The 18,526-nt window shown below is 42.4% G+C and overlaps 1 protein-coding gene across 2 annotated transcripts; it reads left to right on the top strand.

The window, feature by feature from the left end:
* The first annotated feature begins 4,932 nt into the window (after positions 1–4,932).
* On the top strand, positions 4,933–16,956 carry RBM12 (RNA binding motif protein 12). Of its 2 annotated transcripts, none has more exons than XM_054644432.2 (3): positions 4,933–5,097; positions 7,886–7,936; positions 12,400–16,956. In XM_054644432.2, the coding sequence occupies exon 3, from the start codon at positions 12,422–12,424 to the stop codon at positions 15,059–15,061; it is 2,640 nt and encodes an 879-aa protein (XP_054500407.1). In that variant the 5' UTR covers positions 4,933–5,097; positions 7,886–7,936; positions 12,400–12,421; the 3' UTR covers positions 15,062–16,956. The 2 variants fall into 2 exon arrangements, with proteins under 2 accessions (XP_054500407.1, XP_054500406.1); XM_054644431.2 differs by having other exon boundaries at positions 7,854–7,936.
* The last annotated feature ends 1,570 nt before the right edge of the window (positions 16,957–18,526 follow it).

The raw sequence follows: 18,526 nt of genomic DNA, 5'->3' as shown, positions 1-18,526 counted from the left end.
AGTTGGATGCCAATAAATGGTGGTGTATCCCTGCCCCCCAGGCTGCACCATGATCTGAAAAATGCTTACTAGGCCTTGGCCTTGAACAACCCTCGGGTTCAGTTCCTCTGGAGCTTATCAGAAAAACTGCTTCAGGAACTGGTCCTGTATAATGAGTTCCTGGGATTTTTTGGTGTGGTTTTTTTTTGTTTGTTTGGTTGGTTGGTTTTTGGTTTTTGGTGGGTTTTTTTGGGGCTTTTTTGTTTGGTTTTTTTTTTTGTTGTTTGTTTGTTTGTTTGGGGTTTTTTTGGTGTTTTTTGTTTTGGTTTTTTGGGTTTTTTTTTTGTTTTTTGGGGGTTTTTTGTTTGTTTGTTTGGGTTTTTTGTTGTTGTTTTTTGTTTTTGTTTTGTTTTTTGGTTGGTTTGTTTTTTAATGGCATAATATTCTCCCACTTTCAAAGAAAGTTTCTGACCTGAAGTGGGGCCAGGATGAAACATTGTTGTGACTAAAACACATCTCTTGTGGCCCTGTAAACAATGGCCCTGAGTGAGACCCTTGGGGCTCTCCTGGGTTGCAGCAACCTCCCTGTGCTGGGGCCTCTCGGAGCTGGGAACTCTCCCATTTTCTGCACTCAGAAAATCCCCAAAGGATGGGTCCTGGGCCAATCCCCCTTCTCCTCAAGGCTCCGCCCTTCACACAGTGAAAAAAACAAAGGTATCTTAAGTGAGAACCATTTCAGCCTGCAGGGCTGTGATCTTATTAGCAACAAGGAAATGTGTTGGGATGACTCTTGTGACTGGAGGGTTGGAATGGAAGGATATAGGCAGGGGCGAACAGAGGCAGTGTTGCTCTTTATGCCAATGACCAGCAGAAGCACCATGGAGGATATGAACAATAGGAATGCTGAAACAGCAAAAGAAAATTCCTGTTTTCCTGTCCTCCACCCCTTAACCTATCTCTGTAACCCTATAAGGCAATGTCATGTTAACCCCTTACCCATTGGTCAAGCTTGGATCCTTTCCAACCCTATAAAAGAAGCACACTGTACCCCATTAGGGGAGAAAGAAGAAGAGCAGAGACCCTTCACGGACCTCCCCAAATAAAGCCATCTCCGTGGAACAGCCTGCGCCTTCTCCTTCTCCTCTCTCTCCGTCTGCTGCAGCCTCCAGCCCAGGGCACCACTACCTAGCAAGCAGAGCTGAAATCCTAAGAACTTGCAATCACTATAGAGCTGATAATCACCATGCTTGCTAGATGGTAGCCCTGCAGCCTTGGCATGAGCGAGCTACCTCGGGCACCCGGTCCCTACCCAGGGACTGAGTTCCTGAGCCCTAGTGCTCTGCTTTATAATAACGCCAAACAAGAGGCTTTATTAGTGCATGGTGCTCCACCTGGAGATGAATGAGGAACTGACTGAGAGTTTGGGAGTCAGGATTAAATGGAGGGCAGGGACAGGTGACATCACAGAGGGGGTCTGCTGCAGGCCACCTGAGCAGGAAGATGAGTCAATGAGGGTCATCACAACAAACAGGAATGGCCTCATATTTACAAGCTCTAGTTTTCATGGGGGAATTCAACCACCTTGACGTCTGCTGGAGGGAGAACCCAGCAGGGCACAGGCAATCCAGGAGGTTTTTGGCATACACTGATGTCAACTTCCTTCTCCAAGTGGTAGAGGAGACAATGAGGAGAGGTGCAATGTCACCATATTCTCGCCAACAAGGACAGGCCAGAGGGGAATGTGAAGCTCAAGGGCAGCCTGGGCTGCACTGACCATGAAATGGAAATGCTGGGTATTGAGATCCCTGGGATAATGACAAGGGTGAGAAGCAAGCCCACTGTGCTCAACTTCAGGAGAGTAGACTTTGGACTCACATGAGATCTACTTGATAGAGTCCTATGGGATAATGCTCTAGAGGGAAGAGGAGCCCAAGAAAGCTGTAGCAATGGGGAACAAAGCGACACAGACCCCCTCGTGCATCTGAAGGAGATCCCTTTATTACAGAAACTGCCCCTTTTGTATACCTTCAATCTCCACCTCCACAACTGAAACCAAACCAAAGCCTAACAAAACCTAACAGAACGAGGGCACCCATTGGCTGGCTCAGCTGCAGTGCTGCTGTCCACCCGTCCTGTCACCCAATCAGCTTCCTGCTCATACGCTGTCCATGTGTTCCTCCAGCCAATCACAACCTCGCTCCCAGCTGTCACTCAGCTGACTCTCTCCCCACTCATAAGGGCCTCTCACCCCTCAGCCCATTTGCTGCAGCTGGGCCTTTCCCACAGGGCCTTCTCGTGAGCATAAGCCTTAAAAACTTTAACAGTTATAACCCGGTATCCTACATCAAACTGGTTGATATTAAAGGATGCGCTCTTTGAACTCAGCAGCAATGCATCCCAACAAAGACAAAGTCAGGCAGCAATGCCAGGAGGCCTGTATGGAACTGAGAGAGGAAATGACTAAACACAATTCATCAGTCTGAGAAGTTGTGGTAGTCTGGTGAAGTTTTCACTGACTGGAAAATATCCCCCATTTTTAAAAAGGGAAATATGGAAGCTTTGGGGAGCTACACCTGCCTGACTCTCCTCTGACTCTCTCTCTCCTGTGACATCAGTCATGGGCCAACTGTTTCCAGTCAAATTGTATCTGCTAACATGTATGCTCTGTGCTTTGAAATGGTACAGTTTCCCAGTGCTGAGTGCCAAAAAACTGGCCTGAGACCTCTACTATTGGCAGATTTGATGAAATTTCAGGCTGGTGAATAAGGTCCTGCACTAGAAGGAAGAAAATGCCAGTTTTTAAAATGGACAATGTGAGTGGCTGGGAAAAATCATCCCTCTGACAGCTGATCCAAATCAGAGTCATAAAAAAGGCAGGTACAAGATGCTCTTATAAGAAGCAAAGCTCATACTAATGAACAATCAGAGCGGGCTTGTGCTAATTAGGCATAGTAAAACCAACAAAGTGTTTGATTCTAAGAGTACCTACACAGGATCATCAAGCCAGATCATATCTGACAGGTTTTAAGTAGAGATTGAGATGAGGAATGAAGAGAGTGTTTCTGAGAGACTCTGTGAGGATTATTTCTCTTGAACAGTTTTCTAAGTGATTTGGAAACAAGATTTGTGATTGACATGTAGTTATTGGAAAGGAAAACACAAAGTAGTATGACTCATTTAGCAAACTGAGTTAATTCATCCAAACCATAGATGAAGGAATAGGTTTAGAGGCTGTATTTATGGAATGGTACCTTTAGGGTCTGGAGAAGCAAAGAACCCTGGATTTGGGGGGTAATACTTCCAGACTAATGGTGCAGCAAAACTAATATTGCAAGGAGGAAAATATATTTATTTAATATGTGCAATTGCCACAGTGGATGCTGGTTTCCTCAAGCTTTACTTTAAAATGTCTTGTGTAAATTTTCTTCCCCTGGTTGCATACCTAAGACCTTTCTTCAGTTTTGATTTAGGTAAAGGAGACATAAATTAGTGTGCTCCCAGTGGTTTCCTAGTGTCTAATAAAGGAAAAACCCATTATTTTCTAATGCTTTTTTTCCTCTGCCTTTCCCCACATGCATGTTACAGGGAAAACACTGGACATGGTTACATGATCCCTTGTCCTGTAACCTTCTGTCTATAAATGTTTTGCTTTCCACAGATACTTTCCTCTTGTTGTTGGTAACTATCTGCATCATGCTGCTGACTTGTCTTTGGTACTCTTGGTCCCTTGGCATGCTCCTAATGGTCCACACAGTAAACCTCAAAAGTATCTTCACCATACTTTTTTTGAACAACAGAAATTAACGTGGTGACTCATCACATTGCACAAAAGCTGAAAAGTCTTATTTTTCCTCTGACCTGGGGTATTCCAGCACTGTCCTTTTGTTATCCCACACTGTCTCCCCGCTGCAGGGTGGCTGGTGCAGCTTGGGAAGTGCTATGGTGTCACAGAGTGAAGCCCTGAGCTGCAGATGGTCCTGCTACCCCTCGCATGCTGTAGGCAACCAGCTCTCCAGGGAGGCTGGCAAGCCTGGCTGTTGATGCCTCTGGTGACTTCAATCACCTGCTTTTCTGGGCTGTGTCAGGGTGCATGGTGACACTATCTATTGTCACTAGTGCTATAGAAAGGTGAACTACTGGATACTGCCCACACTTGCCTAGACGAGAAGGAGATATTAGCTTGGCAGAACTGGTATTTTCAGGCCATCTATTATCATAAATATCAAATAGAATACAAAATCTAAAACTGGGGTTAATAGGGAGAAGATAAGCACATGTGTGCTGTTGCCTGGGAGGGGATGAGAGTAGTAAAGTAGAATTTGAGACTAAAAAGAAGGGATATACAGGAAAATAAATGGAGTGGGGATGATTGTGCTGCTGAGCAACCCCACGCTGGATCCCTCCACCTCAGGAGAGCACAATCGTGACAATCTGTTGGTTTTTACCCCTTAAGAGAAACTAGGGCCAAAGTTAACTGAGTTGTTGAACTCCAACATTCACTGCAAAAGCATTTGCAAAGGCAGGCAATTATTTATTTTTAACCGTTTCTTGCAGAGGACTAAACGGGTGTTTTTTCCATTGGAAATGGCTGGTGCTGCTATGCCTGTGTCCGTTGAAGCGCAGTGACGGAGAACCCAGAAGAGTCCGGAGGTCCTGAGCTCAGGGCACTGCCTGGTTATCAGTGTTGCATTCAGTCAAGCAGAGGAGACAATCACAGCACGGGGCATCGGCTCCCAGGAATCTTTCATTTTTATTCTGCAACTTGGTCGTACATCCAGAGGTTAGAAACAGCTGCTCTCAGGGTTGTTTCCTTCGTTATTAGTTCAATGCTCTCCCGGAGCCCCCGTTCCCTCAGCAACAGTCCTCAGCGGCGCCGCACGCGCAGTGCAGGCACCACCCCGGCCCCGCCCAGTCCAGCGCACGCGCCGTCCGCCCGCGCGCGACCCCGCCTTCGCCGTGCCGCCCGCCCGTCCCCCGCGCCGCCCGGCCCCCGCCCCCCAGCGGCGCCGCATCGCGGCGGCCATTTTGTGCGGCTGCGGTCGGTGCGCGGGGCTCGGCGCGCCGCGGGCCCGGTGGGGGTGGCTCCGTTCTAACCCTTTTTCCCGTACAGATCCCTCGGTAAGAGCGCGGCGGCGCCCGGGCAGGCCGGGCCGCCTGCCCGATCCGGCGCTGCGGGCCCGCGGCGCGGCGGGGAGACTGGGAGGGAGGCCGGGCGGGCGCGTCCCCGCGCACAAAGGGCCGGGCCGGGCCGGGCCGGGCCGGGCGGCGCGGCGCCTCCCGCCTGCGGCCCCGGGGCGCCGAGCGGGGCCGCTCCCGCCTCGCCGCAGCCCGGTGCGCTGAGGCCCGCGGCTCGGGCCGGCCCCGGCCGCTCCCCCGTCCCTGACTCCCTGTCGCCGCCCGCGCACGCCGGCCCGCGGAGCTGCGCGGGCAGGTGAGTCTGTGCGGGCCGAACGCAAGCGCCGCGGGCCCATCCGGCGGGGGCGGCCGAGTGACCTTGCGGCGGCGCCGGGACCCGAGCCGGGGCACGGGCCGCATGGCGGGGGCTGTGCCGGAGCCCGAGGCGGGGATTTAACGGGTCCGGAGCGGCACCCGGCGGGCCGGGTGCGGCGGGGCGTTCTGCGGTCCCGTTGTCGGCGCGGGGCCCCGGCGTGTCTGAATCTCGGGGGTGCTGAGGCGGGGCGGCTGCGCCTTGCCCCGCCTCGCCCCGGGGGACGAAGCGAGGCAAGTACTCCGCACCTTGCGGAGAGGAAGGTCCCCGGTGTCTGCGGCGCTACCAACGCTCGTCGGTTGTACCCTATAAACACCAGCAGAGTTGCTGTTCAATAAAGTCGCTTCTGCTAGAAAAAATTAGCTCCGCTAAAAAAACCCAAAACGACCCAACAGCAACAACCAACCAAACAAAATACCATCCCACTCCCCCAAGATCGATAAACGAAAAAATAAAAAAAAAACCTTAAAGCCACCTTTCCAAGAAAAAAAAAAAAAAAAACAAAGCGAATTAGCGTTCAAATGAGCCCCAGGAATACACACTGTGAGTTTTCTTTCGATAAAACCTTCTGGCTCTGGTTTTACTCACTCCTAAATTTACTTGTTATTCTTAGTGGTTTATTTCCCCACCTTGATCTACTGGTGTTAGGCAGGCAAATCGGCTGGTTGTTTTCTTGGTGGATTCCTCTGGTTAAATAATTTGTTGTGTGTACAGTGGATGCTGGATCTTTCTGTACAGTGGACAGGGTCCTGTGGAGCTTTCTCCAGAGAACTCTCAGAGATGGGGTGCCAGCTCTATGTGGGAACACTTGTGCTCTAGCTGGTGCTTGTCTAGTTAATGTGCTCTTGTGTATTCTGTTGATTGGAAAGGTTATTTTTGCCTACAGAAGGCATGGATGGTTTTCTTTAAAGTTGAGAGATGTGACACTTGAAATGAAAAGTAGATGGTATTTGGTGAAGAAGTTAAACATAGCAAAGTGGAGTTTTGCTCCTATTCTGAATGCTGCCTGGTTTTGTTTGTGTTGTCTTAGTCCACTGCAGATCTTCAGCTTGTTTTCAGTGTTGTGAAGGGGAACATGGTTGTTATACTGGAAATCCATCTAATGATTTAGGCTTTTCTTCTTAATGGGAAGTTCCTTGTGCATGAAAGATTTATCTGCTGCTTGAAGCAGGTGTGGTTTTGCATGAAATGGTTTTTCAGGTGGTTGCATTTCTTTCTTTCTTTGTAAACTGCTGGTTGACACTGCTATACATGAAACTATGTAGTTGAGTCCTTCTAATGCAGGATTGCATGTTTCTCTTAAAGGTCTAATAAACAAAAGTCTTATTTTTCTAAATGCGTTTGCCATTTTAATGTAAGTGTAGTGTTATCTTTCTCACTTGTAAGTCTGCCATTAATGTCCTGGAAGATATGTGAATAGTTACGCTTGTTTTAATTCTCTCTGTTAGGGAGTTTGTGAAGGGTTTGTTAGTACTTCTTGCTCTAAGTTCACTTCGATAATGATGCTTGTAACGGAAACCAGCTTATTGGGGTTGTGTGAGAAGGAGGCAGTTATCTGTTCTTAGTGAGATTCATTCCTCAATGACTTTCCAAAGAATCACAGTTTTAGTGTGAGGTGGTCTGCCAAGTAATGAAAGAGCAAAAGTTTTCCATCCTATCTTTCAATACAAAATACTTGTGTTGCCACTTAAAATGCTTGGCTTTTTTCTTGAGTTGTAAACCTGGAAAGATAATTTTTATAAAGGAATGAAAAAAATGGGCATTTGATGAGGATTTGAGTAATGAAATGGCAGATTACAAATAAAAGTAAAGTATCTTATGGGAGTTCTTGCTGTGTGCTCTGTGGAATTGACTGCATAGACATGGCTGTGAAATGTCACCTAGTTTTACCTAGATAGTGTGACTCTTGAAGAATTCTTCAGGTGCAGTTCTGGGGTGGTTTTCTTAGGCATGGCTTACTCTACCTTACTTTGTTCAAGTAAGTAAATGCACCATTGGAGGAAAGAATACCATTATTAATGGAGCAGGGTTTGGTAAAATTCAGGGCTTTCAAGTATTTAACTCTTGTTCTTTGCCTTTGAAAGAGAGATTTTTTTCACCTGTTGGTGATAGGAAAATTTGAAAGACTCTTAAAATGCTTTCTGGCTCTTTCTATAGTCTTTGTGGAAGGCATTTATGTCTTGAAACCATACAAAAGCTCTACAATGCAATTGCCAGTAAGTCATATAGAGATAATTTATAGAAAATGCACCCTTATGATTCTTTGATGTTGCAGTGCCTTGTGGTGGTTGCAGGTTTGAAATTCTGTGTATACAGTTCTTTGTGGACTGTTACTGCTGTTGTGTTGCCTGCATTGATTTTTGCCTCCATTTATTCTTTATTGCAGTCTAAAAGTTGGTTTTAATTGGTTGCCCACAGGATTGGCTTGGCTTCTGCTACTTGTTAAGAAAAAAACATCTGTCTTTGCAGGTAAGAGCTTTTGAATTGAAGACTTCTTTTAATGCATATTGAGTATATCCTAAGAAACACATGAAGCTTTTGGAATCAGTAAATTTGTGTCAAAAGACTTGAGTCAAATAATCTATAGCTTGTCTACTCACCACCGGTGATGGTTGTTTTGGCAATGTTTTTCTTGTAAACAGAATTTTCTGCCAAACTAATGTTTTGTTGTTTCATCCGCATGTGGTAGACTGGAACACTCTCCATTTATTTTGCACTGTTGGCAAATGCAGTTACTTTGCTGCAAGCCACAGGTCTGTGTGTTTGTAATTGTTGGAGCGTAGAAGTGTACATCAATTGGTTCTAATTAGGTTTTGCAGTACTTAAAGGGGTCAGATAGTTTTGAATTGGCTCCAGGATGACTATAACAGGTTGATTTTAGCCTTAAGTAAAAGACAAAACTGTAGTTTGCAGTTTTAACTTTTGTGAGACAGTTCATACTTAAAATTCCTCCTACAGTACCAGTGTTCCTGCAGTTCTTAGTCTTCAGTCAAGAATTGCCAAATATGTTTGTGTGTGTGTGTGTGTGATGTGGGTATTGTACTTTAAATACTTCCCAGGGACTAGGAGGAGTCTTCTGAACTTTTCTATTGCAAAATCCATACATCTTAAAAGGCTAGTCTGGTGTGTTTACAAATTTATATGTATGACCCAAATTATTATTATTTTACTAATGAGCACATTGATGAGATAAATAGCATTGTTATCTTTTACACTTTTTTTCCAGTGTAACATCAACATTTTTAAAGATATTACTGTTAAGACATGTTAAAATTCATCAAATCAGTTGAATCAGGTTGGTTGTCAGCAGCCTGTAAATCTCCAGCTTTGATCACAGCTTGCTAATGGGGATGGATTGTCCATAGTACACTCGTAGGATGTTGTCTTTCCACAAATACATGAAACGCAAAAAATGGCAATAAAACCCACTTTTGCCTTTTTGTACTCGGAAAAAAGCAGCCTGAGAACTGACAGCCCAACAAAAAGCCTTCAGTGCTTGCTGAAATGATGTGTGGCCTTTTTTGTGTCTGAAGTTAATGTTGCCTCTGCATGTGCTGGTCTCTGCAAGTCAACAGTGAAATATTTGAGCAGGCTTTGCATTTTCATTACTTGGAAAATTTGAGCAAGTGGGTTATTGTCTCCTAACTGCATTTTGGTAAAAATGTGGTTTGTGAGTGTTTAGAAATTTAAAACTTGGCCCTTTTTGTCCTTGAGATTTTTCTGTAAATAACAGAACTGACACTACTACTTTGTCTAAGTATCAAAATTCTGAAAAAATGAAGCAGCTGTGTTACATGTTCCTTTATCAAAAATATTTGATTAGTCAAGTCCTTAATATTCTTTTTATTCAGACCATGGTATTGTCAGCTCTTGCTTCACATTAAGCAAGCATTTGCTTAATACTCTGCATGGAATTAACTACACTGAAGTCATTGCAGAGAGGTTTTTTAGTAATTATATGCCTAAGCAGCTCTTTAGATTTTTTTGTCAATAGTGATTTAGTGGATCTGGATAGAGTACTTAGTAACAAGACTTCAGGTACTCTCTTAGCATTTATTATGAAGTTTTGAATTTAATGCAAAACTGAAAGATTTGCATTTTCCCAGAATTTATGTAAGTGTTCAAATGCTTGAACTCTTCTGTGACTTCATCTGTTGATTTGTCCTCTGGCCTGAAACAATTTATAAGTGCAGTTATCTAGCAGGTGTCAGTTCTGCTAAAGAAAGTAAGGTGTTCCAAAGCAGCAGACCTTAGTACAAGGTCTTCCCACACCTTCCCAAGTTGCCTTTGTTCAACCAATGGCTATATCAGATTGTCATCCCTTTTGGATTGAGGAAATAGCTAACAGTAGTCTCTCACTTAACAAAAGACGCTTCAAATGTCTTTAACTTCTGATACATAAAAATTTCTGAAACTAATTTCTATCTGTAATAGGTAGTAGAAGAAATCTAAATCTCCTGGCAAGATTTGCTTTTAGTAGTACTCCAGTTTTGAATGCATAGGTGCCAAGCCAGGGATATTTTTATACTGCTTGCTTGCCTCAGGATCATCTAATTCAGAAGCAATCCTGTAGCACAACGTAAACCTTAGGTTTACAATACTCTTTAATATAGCTTCTTAAAGGTGGCAGAATTTTAATTTTAACTTTATTTTGGAGATTGTCATCAATGCTAGGCAAGTTTAAAATAAAACAACAGAATCATTATAAAGCACTACTTTTTAAAACAGTCAAAAAGTCTTAGATATGTTTTTAGATGTTTTAGATAGCATAGGTAGTCCTTACTTTGACTTCTGTTTTTTTTTTTTTTTTCCTCATGGGCAAGTTATTTTGTTGTTGGAAAATGACTGGGCAGTGAATTTTATTTTCAGATTAAATGTAATTCCACTGTAAGAGCTAAAGGCAAGGATGTTGCTTCTGTTGCCTCACCATGGAGATGAGAAAGTTGCTTTCAAAAAAATTATCCCCAGTTTAGTACAGTATAAGTCTTAGTATAGTATAAGCCTTTCTCTTGCTGTCTTTCCTTGGTGGAATAGGGGTTTTCTTAGTGGTGTTTTTTCTTTATTTTTTTAATCTTATATTATGAACTGCAAGGATGGTGCAGTAAGGAATCCAGTATTCATGCACAGTGACTAAAGCCGCAGAACTGACTTTGTGCAAATGGACTTGTTTGCTGCTTCCTTGAGGGAGAAAGGCCCTCCACACTTTTCTGGTGTCTGTTGATGGTTGTGGGGCAATGCCCTATAATACCCCAGGATGTTGCTTGAGTTCATTAGTGTTTTGAAGGACTTACCTCTGGTGTGTTGGTCAACAAACCAAAATACTTAAGGACACATTTTAGTAATCTGAGGTTCCATTATGCAAGCAAAAAAATTGTTACTTCTTCACCCTGTAAAAGAATTGTTACTCTTGTTTTCATTAAGTACTGGATTCAGCCTTACCTGATTAAATTGTGGCTTTACCTAGTCATTCAAGACTTGTCTTCTCTAATGTGTTTGGATGACCTGGACAGACAAATGCAGCCAACTTAGAGATTTGACTGTATGCTGGGATATAGCTGAGTTGCTGGGAGATGGTTATTGATTGTGGTTGGTCAGAGCTTTGGTAGTAGCTGGGAGTCTTTGATGCATAGCATTGTGGTGTTGCACTGGGGCATCTGGTTGGACTTGGTCTTTAAGGTCTTTTCCAGCCTAAACAGTTCTGTGATTCTGTGATCTGGTTCATCCTTGATTTCAAATGATGAGTTAACACTACTGGTATGTGACTTAGGGGAGCTTTGGAGATCTTCCATACAGATACTGAACTGGCTTGTACTTAGGAAGTCCAGAAGTTTCAGAGATTAAGTGGCTCAAGTGAAGCATGATGCTATTGCTGATGGTTTAGGATGAGAGACTGGCTTCTGAGATGTTGAATTGTGCTAATATTATTTGATATCATGCTTTCAGCCTTTGCTGAAGGTTTGCCTAAGTGACAACTATCTAGTTTCCTCTTTATATTCAATTTCTGATATGAGCTTGGACTTCTGAGGTCACAAGGTAACTGTTCAGATCTAGCTGTTCAGAATTACCTTAAGCATCTACTAATGCCAGCTGTGGAGATAAAATTCATTTACTTACATCTGAGATGTAAGAGGTCATGGTAGACAGAATATCTGCAACTTTTAAAAAATACCTTGTTTTTGAAAATTGTGAAGGTCATATATCTATCTAGATATGCATAGATGTTAATTTAATTTAGGTGAGGTCTCTATTGTCCCAAAATGTCTGGGGCTGGTTTATAATAGCAAGCTTCAGGTCACCTGGACCTCTTGCCTTTGCTAGGAGAAAAAACATCAGGTCAGTATAATATAGATGCTCCCTGTCAGGATGTCTTGTGAGTCTCACAGTTGCTAGTTGTCCATAATGGGTTTTTGTTCTTTACCAACCCACTGTTATGTTTCTAATTGTCTTCACCTGGCAGGAGGTAAAATCCTTCCCCAAATTAAAGGGAACTGTTTGTTTCCCATAGCTGTGCAGAATTTTTCAGCCACATTGTCAGATACAGTGGATAACATATCAGGGTAATGGTAAATTAATTTTGTTTTGTCTGGCTAAAATACTCCTTTTGCTTACATTCCATTAATGAACTACTGATGTAATAGTTACGATTTTTGATGTTCCTTTGTTTTTTTTAACTGACACTTGTGGGTCTTAGTATAACAGCTATTTTGGAATTTCTAGTGCAAAATGTATACTGATTGTGTTGATAAATGTTTAATACTTCAGTCTGTATGAAGTAAACAAACATGAATAAGGAACTTGGAGTATAAACACGCTTAATCTTTGCAAGATGTTATTAGGTGTATATAAACAAATATAGTAGATGGTGTCTGTAGGTAATTGCATGGTGCCACGAACAGTAGTCTGACATAGCCGTTGCCTTTTCTCATCTGCAGGTGTGTGTTGTTTCAGCGCAGCATGGCTGTGGTCATCCGCTTGCAAGGTCTCCCGATTGTGGCGGGGACCATGGACATTCGCCACTTCTTCTCTGGATTGACCATTCCTGATGGGGGCGTGCATATTGTAGGGGGTGAACTGGGTGAGGCTTTCATCGTTTTTGCCACTGATGAAGATGCAAGGCTTGGTATGATGCGCACAGGTGGTACAATTAAAGGGTCAAAAGTAACGTTGTTGCTGAGCAGTAAAACTGAAATGCAGAACATGATAGAGCTCAGTCGTAGGCGTTTTGAAACTGCCAATCTAGATATGCCACCAGCAAATGCTAGCAGGTCAGGACCACCACCTAGTTCTGGAATGAGTGGAAGGGTTAACTTACCTACTACTGTACCTAACTTTAATAATCCTTCTCCTAGTGTAGTAACTGCTTCTACTACCGTGCATGAAAGCAATAAAAACATATCCACATTTTCTACTGCCAGTATTGGCACTGCACCTCCAAATCTTGGGAGTACCTTTGGTAGTCCAACATTTAGCTCAACCATACCTAGCACAGCATCCCCAATGAACACAGTACCTCCTCCACCAATCCCTCCTATCCCAGCTATGCCATCTTTGCCACCAATGCCTTCTATTCCCCCTATACCTGTTCCACCTCCTGTACCCACACTGCCTCCTGTTCCTCCAGTTCCTCCAATACCCCCTGTGCCCCCTGTACCTCCAATGACGCCTCTGCCTCCCATATCAGGAATGCCTCCTATGAATCCTCCACCTGTAGCACCCTTACCCACTGGAGTGAATGGGTCTGGAGCAGCAGTGAATATGAACAGCGGCTTGAATCCATTGTTTATTGGTCCCATGAATCCTGTAAATCCTATCCAGATGAATTCTCAAGGTAGTGTCAAGCCAATTCCAATCAATCCAGATGATTTGTATGTCAGCGTTCATGGAATGCCCTTTACTGCAACAGAATCTGATGTGAAAGACTTTTTCCTTGGGCTTCGTGTGGATGCAGTCCATATGCTGAAGGATCATGTAGGTCGAAATAATGGAAATGGACTAGTTAAGTTTTTTTCTCCTCAAGATACATTTGAAGCACTGAAGCGAAACAGAATGCTGATGATTCAGCGCTATGTTGAAGTTAGTCCTGCAACAGAGAGACAGTGGGTAGCTGCTGGAGGCCACATAACTTTCAAGCAAACCATGGGTCCCTCTGGGCAGGCACATCCTCCTCCCCAGGCTCATCCTAGGTCCAAATCTCCCAGTGGACAGAAAAGGTCGCGGTCAAGATCTCCCCATGAGCACGGTTTCTGTGTTTATTTGAAAGGTCTTCCCTTTGAATCAGAGAACAAACATGTGATAGATTTTTTTAAAAAGCTGGATATAGTTGAGGACAGCATTTATATAGCTTATGGACCCAATGGGAAGGCAATTGGGGAGGGGTTTGTTGAATTTAGGAATGAAGCTGATTATAAAGCAGCTTTGTGTCATCATAAGCAGTACATAGGGAATCGCTTCATTCAGGTACATCCAATTACGAAAAAGGCAATGTTAGAAAAGATAGATATGATTCGTAAAAGATTGCAGAACTTCAGCTATGACCAGAGAGAAATTCTGATGAATGCGGAGGGAGAATCAGGCTTGCCAAAACTGTGTGCGCATATATCTAATATTCCATACAATATAACAAAAATTGAAATACTTCAGTTTCTAGAGGGACTGGCAGTGGAAGAAAACTCTGTGCAAATTCTTCTTGATAATAATGGGCAAGGTTTAGGACAAGCACTGGTTCAGTTTAAAGCTGAAGATGATGCTCGTAAGGCAGAACGCTTGCACCGTAAAAAGCTGAATGGAAGAGATGTTAATTTGCGTTTGATAACTGTAGAAGAAATGAGAGATATTGAGAGAAACCCAGCATCTCAAGGAAAAAAGATCCTGAAAATACCGATCCAGGGAAATGCAGCTGTGCCAGGAGCACAGGGCCCTGGTGGGGATGAGCATGCCTTCTTGGGGGGAAATGCTAAAGAAGCAAATAATGGTCCTCCGTTTAATTTCCCTGGTAATTTCAGTGGGTCTGGCACATTTGGTCCCCCTTTACCGCCACCTGGAATAGGTGGCTTTCCTGATTCTAGACCAGGGTTACCAACAGTTGCAGCTAGTGGTTTACCTGGTGCAAGTATTGAGGTACCAGGTTTTGCAGGTGGTCCTGCTAATTTGAGTGGACCAGCAGGTTTTGCAGGGGGTCCTCAGACATTTGGTAATGGTCCTGGCAATTTAAGTGGGCCCCCTGCCTTTGGTGCTGGTCCTCCAGCAATTGCTAGCGGTCTTGGACATTTGAGTGGACCTCCAGGGTTTGGACCCGGACCAGGAAACATACATATTGGTGGACCCCCAGGTTTTGGAACAGGGTCTGGGAAGCCAGGGCCAACTGTCATTAAAGTGCAGAATATGCCCTTTACAGTTTCGGTGGATGAAATTTTGGATTTCTTTTATGGTTACCAAGTGATCCCTGGTTCAGTGTGCTTAAAATATAATGAAAAAGGCATGCCCACTGGAGAAGCAATGGTTGCATTTGAGTCTCGTGATGAAGCTATGGCAGCTGTTGTTGATTTAAATGACAGGCCTATAGGTTCCAGAAAAGTAAAACTTGTATTAGGGTAGCTGTTCATCAAGTAGTTGTAGAATAGATATTCATAGTGCTGTGACAAATGCATCTGGATTGGTTTTTATAGTATTTCCAGGATAGAACCTGTGGATTGTTTAAATTGTAAAACAGATGGGTTTTGATAAGACAGAGCACTGGGTTAGCCATTACATGAGAAACACTGCAAGGAGAGAGGTGTGGTGGATTTTCCTCGTACAAATATGTGGAGAAGCTGGACAGATTCTTATTCGTCATAAAAGTTTGGTAAACTCTTCCGGACACAGTGCTTATTGAGAAACTGAGATTGGTTTGACATAGTTTTGGATAAGGGAAATAGATGAAGTCAGTGAAGCTCTTCAGTGGTGTTCTTGTAAGCCATTGTAAATTAGATAGCTCTTTTTAGATTTGGTTATAAGCTGGCTGAATTCGCTTTGTTCACAGGTCAAAGCTTTGTTTCAAGTCCTGATTTTATTCTGCGACTGAATGAATTCTCAGTGTACACAGATCAATTGTTTTGTGTATGTATCTTTATTTTTTCCAGAATTCTCACTGTATGAACAGTTGAATTATGCCCTTTGCTGATGTGTCTACCAAACTAATTCCTATGAGTATGAGCAGAATCGTTCTGTAAAATTCAAGCTGTTCTGTGTGGTATAACCTTTAGTTATTTATATATTGCAATTATAACTGTGCAGAATAAGACTTTTGCCACAAGTATAGCTAACCTCAACATAAATCATATGAGTTTTATAGTACATTTAAAATGTTTTCAGTTGAAAATAATCATTATTGTTTAAGTAGCTTGATTTGTTAGGATTACACAAATCAGTTGAGAAAGGATCTTTGACACTAGTTGGATATTGGTGTTTCTCGCATGTCTCTTGAACTCCTCACATAGAGTCTCTGCTAAGAGAACCAAAGTGGTGATTATTAGTAGAAGATTGGAGTCCATATAAAGTTTTAAATTAGGTTATAATGGAAGAAACTTGTATCTTCAGCAACTCTGTTGTGAATTACTGCTGTGGGTGAATTCAGAGATAAAATTTATTTTTCTCCAAAAATTGAAAGTACTGAGTTTACTATATATTTTTGCAATAAAGTTGTGCTGTTGTATTCAAAGTCTGTAAAGAGTTGCCATTTTCTTTTTTGTGCAGTGAAACCTTCCATAGAAAAACAGAGAAATGGAAAGGAAGTAATTACGCAAGTGAAAAGTAGAATTTTTTTGGTTCATCCTTGCTTGGCTTATGATAAATTTTAAGACTTGGGCATTGCCTGAAAAAAAATCCTGCTATTCCCTGCAAATCATTGTACTTAAACATAGCAAACTTCAAACTGTTCTTGGTTTTTTTTGACAAAGAAAAACACTGCTTTTTGGTGTTGCATTCCATGGAACACTGAAGTGCATGGGCAGGCAAAATTGAGAGGTGCAAGTGGCAACAGTTTTATTCATGTGGTGTGTAGGAGAGATTTGCAAACCTGTGCAGCGCTGCGTCCTGAGAGGATTTCACAGTACAGGAATCCGTGGAAGGATTGTATAAAGGTGTACTTCAATAAAGAGGCCGGTTGCATTACACAGATGCTTCTGTAATTCATTAGCATAATTTTGTTTTGACAGATTACTAGGTGGTCCCAACTTTGGAAAAGTCATGTGATTTGTATATACTGTTTAAAATTAAGCCTCCTGTTAATAAAACTGTCTGTCTCTGAAGCTTCATGTTATGCATTTCAACAGTCTTTGGGAGTAACGTTTCAACAGCAGATCTTTGTTTCTTTCTTTTTTTTTCCCGACAGTCTGAAAGTACTCTTCCTGATGTCAGAAAGATGTGTGTGATTAGGAGTCAAGTCAGTTTATTTTAAAATTTTGCTCTTTGTTTTTTAAGCAACTTTTATTAAAGTTTCATACTATATTGGAGTTTTTTGGGTGCTTGTTTCTTCGTGTTTCTCATTAGAATAAAATTACTGAAAAGGAAAACTTGGCTTCATTGTTCACAGAATTGATTTAAGATATTAGTGTGTGTTGACTCACCAAAACTGGTGATAACTGCTTTTTCAAGTTCAAATGCATCACAACAATGCTTGCCTTGTTGTGAAATGTAATTAAACTACAGGTGTCTGGAATTAGAGACACAATTCTGTGTTACTGTCTTTTGATTTCACATTGTGATCCTCTTGGTAATGGATCCAAGGCTTCTAGTGTTTGTGTTAGACACAGCATATGCTGTGAAACATGCTTGTGTGCCTGTTCCTTTGGACTTGATAAAAGTGCAGGTTTGTTTTGGAAAGCTTTTTTCTGATTCTTGATTTTTCAGTATGGTCTAAAGATGTTTCAATGCTTATCTGAAAAAAAGCACAAACCAGAAAGCCTTGGGGGCTGGGAATGTTGACTTGTATGGAATGTTTAAATGGAGGATTTGGGGTGGGGCAGGGGCTCTTTGTTTTGCCAAGCAGTTGATTCTCCTTATCTTTTAGCATAAATCAGTTAGTAAATATCCCCTCTTCCTTAAGAGTAGGCTCTTGGAAAAAAATAGGAAGTCATAGCATGCTTAGGTTTTCTGTATGTATCAGAAACAGTACGTTAACTCAAATAGTTACAGTTGATCCTTTAAAACAGAGAGAAAAGTTCATTATCAAGGATCAATGCAAACTCTTTACTGTAACAATGTGGTTTCATGTTAGAAGTAGCCTTAAACTGCATGTTATGCTAAATTATGAGCAATACCCGTAGACTACCTGTCTAGAGTTCATAAAATTGCTTACTTAGCACTTGTCTGTATTCATAAACAGCCTTAAAATAGGGGGTAGGACCTCTGAGGTCCCATCTCCAGTGTGGAAGGTGTGAAACTACCGTTGGATATAACGCCCCAAGCTGATTGCTAGCGAGAGGTAGCAATAGACAGAATCAGCTGATGGATGCTGCTCAAATCCCCAGTTGTTTTGACCTGGATGCCTTGAGTGTCAGGAAGTTAACATCCTTGATGTCCCGATTTCTCCAAATAATGGCAAGAAGGTACTTGTGTTTATGTTACTGGCTAAGTTGATATTTTTAGCAGTTACTTATGTGTGTCTAAGTACTACTGCTGAAAAAAAAGTTGTGAATGTAACATTTTACCATGATTTGTTTAATGTATGGGGTTTTCCCTACCCTAAATAGTAATGTAATTAGTCAATGATAAAATTGTGACTTACATGAAAGAACTCAATAGTTGGGTGACAGTATGACTTAGTATTACCAAATTTCAAGCAGTTATCCATTAATGTCATAGTCAGATTTTGTTGGCATTCTGTAATATCAGCATTAAAACCAGTTCTTTACCAATGAATTGTTGCTATGGTCTGAATGTAGATTTATGAGATGTTTGAGGCTTTTTGGGTTTAAAGAAACCTGAAGGATGATTTAAGTAGCATTCCTTTCATAGCATGTAGTATTTTCCTTAAATGTCTATGGTCTGAATTTGTGTTGAGTGGAGAGAAAGAACAATGCA

Source organism: Agelaius phoeniceus, chromosome 17, assembly GCF_051311805.1.
Source record: "Agelaius phoeniceus isolate bAgePho1 chromosome 17, bAgePho1.hap1, whole genome shotgun sequence".
NCBI lineage: Eukaryota > Metazoa > Chordata > Aves > Passeriformes > Icteridae > Agelaius > Agelaius phoeniceus.
This window is presented reverse-complemented; position numbering and strand designations above follow the sequence as displayed.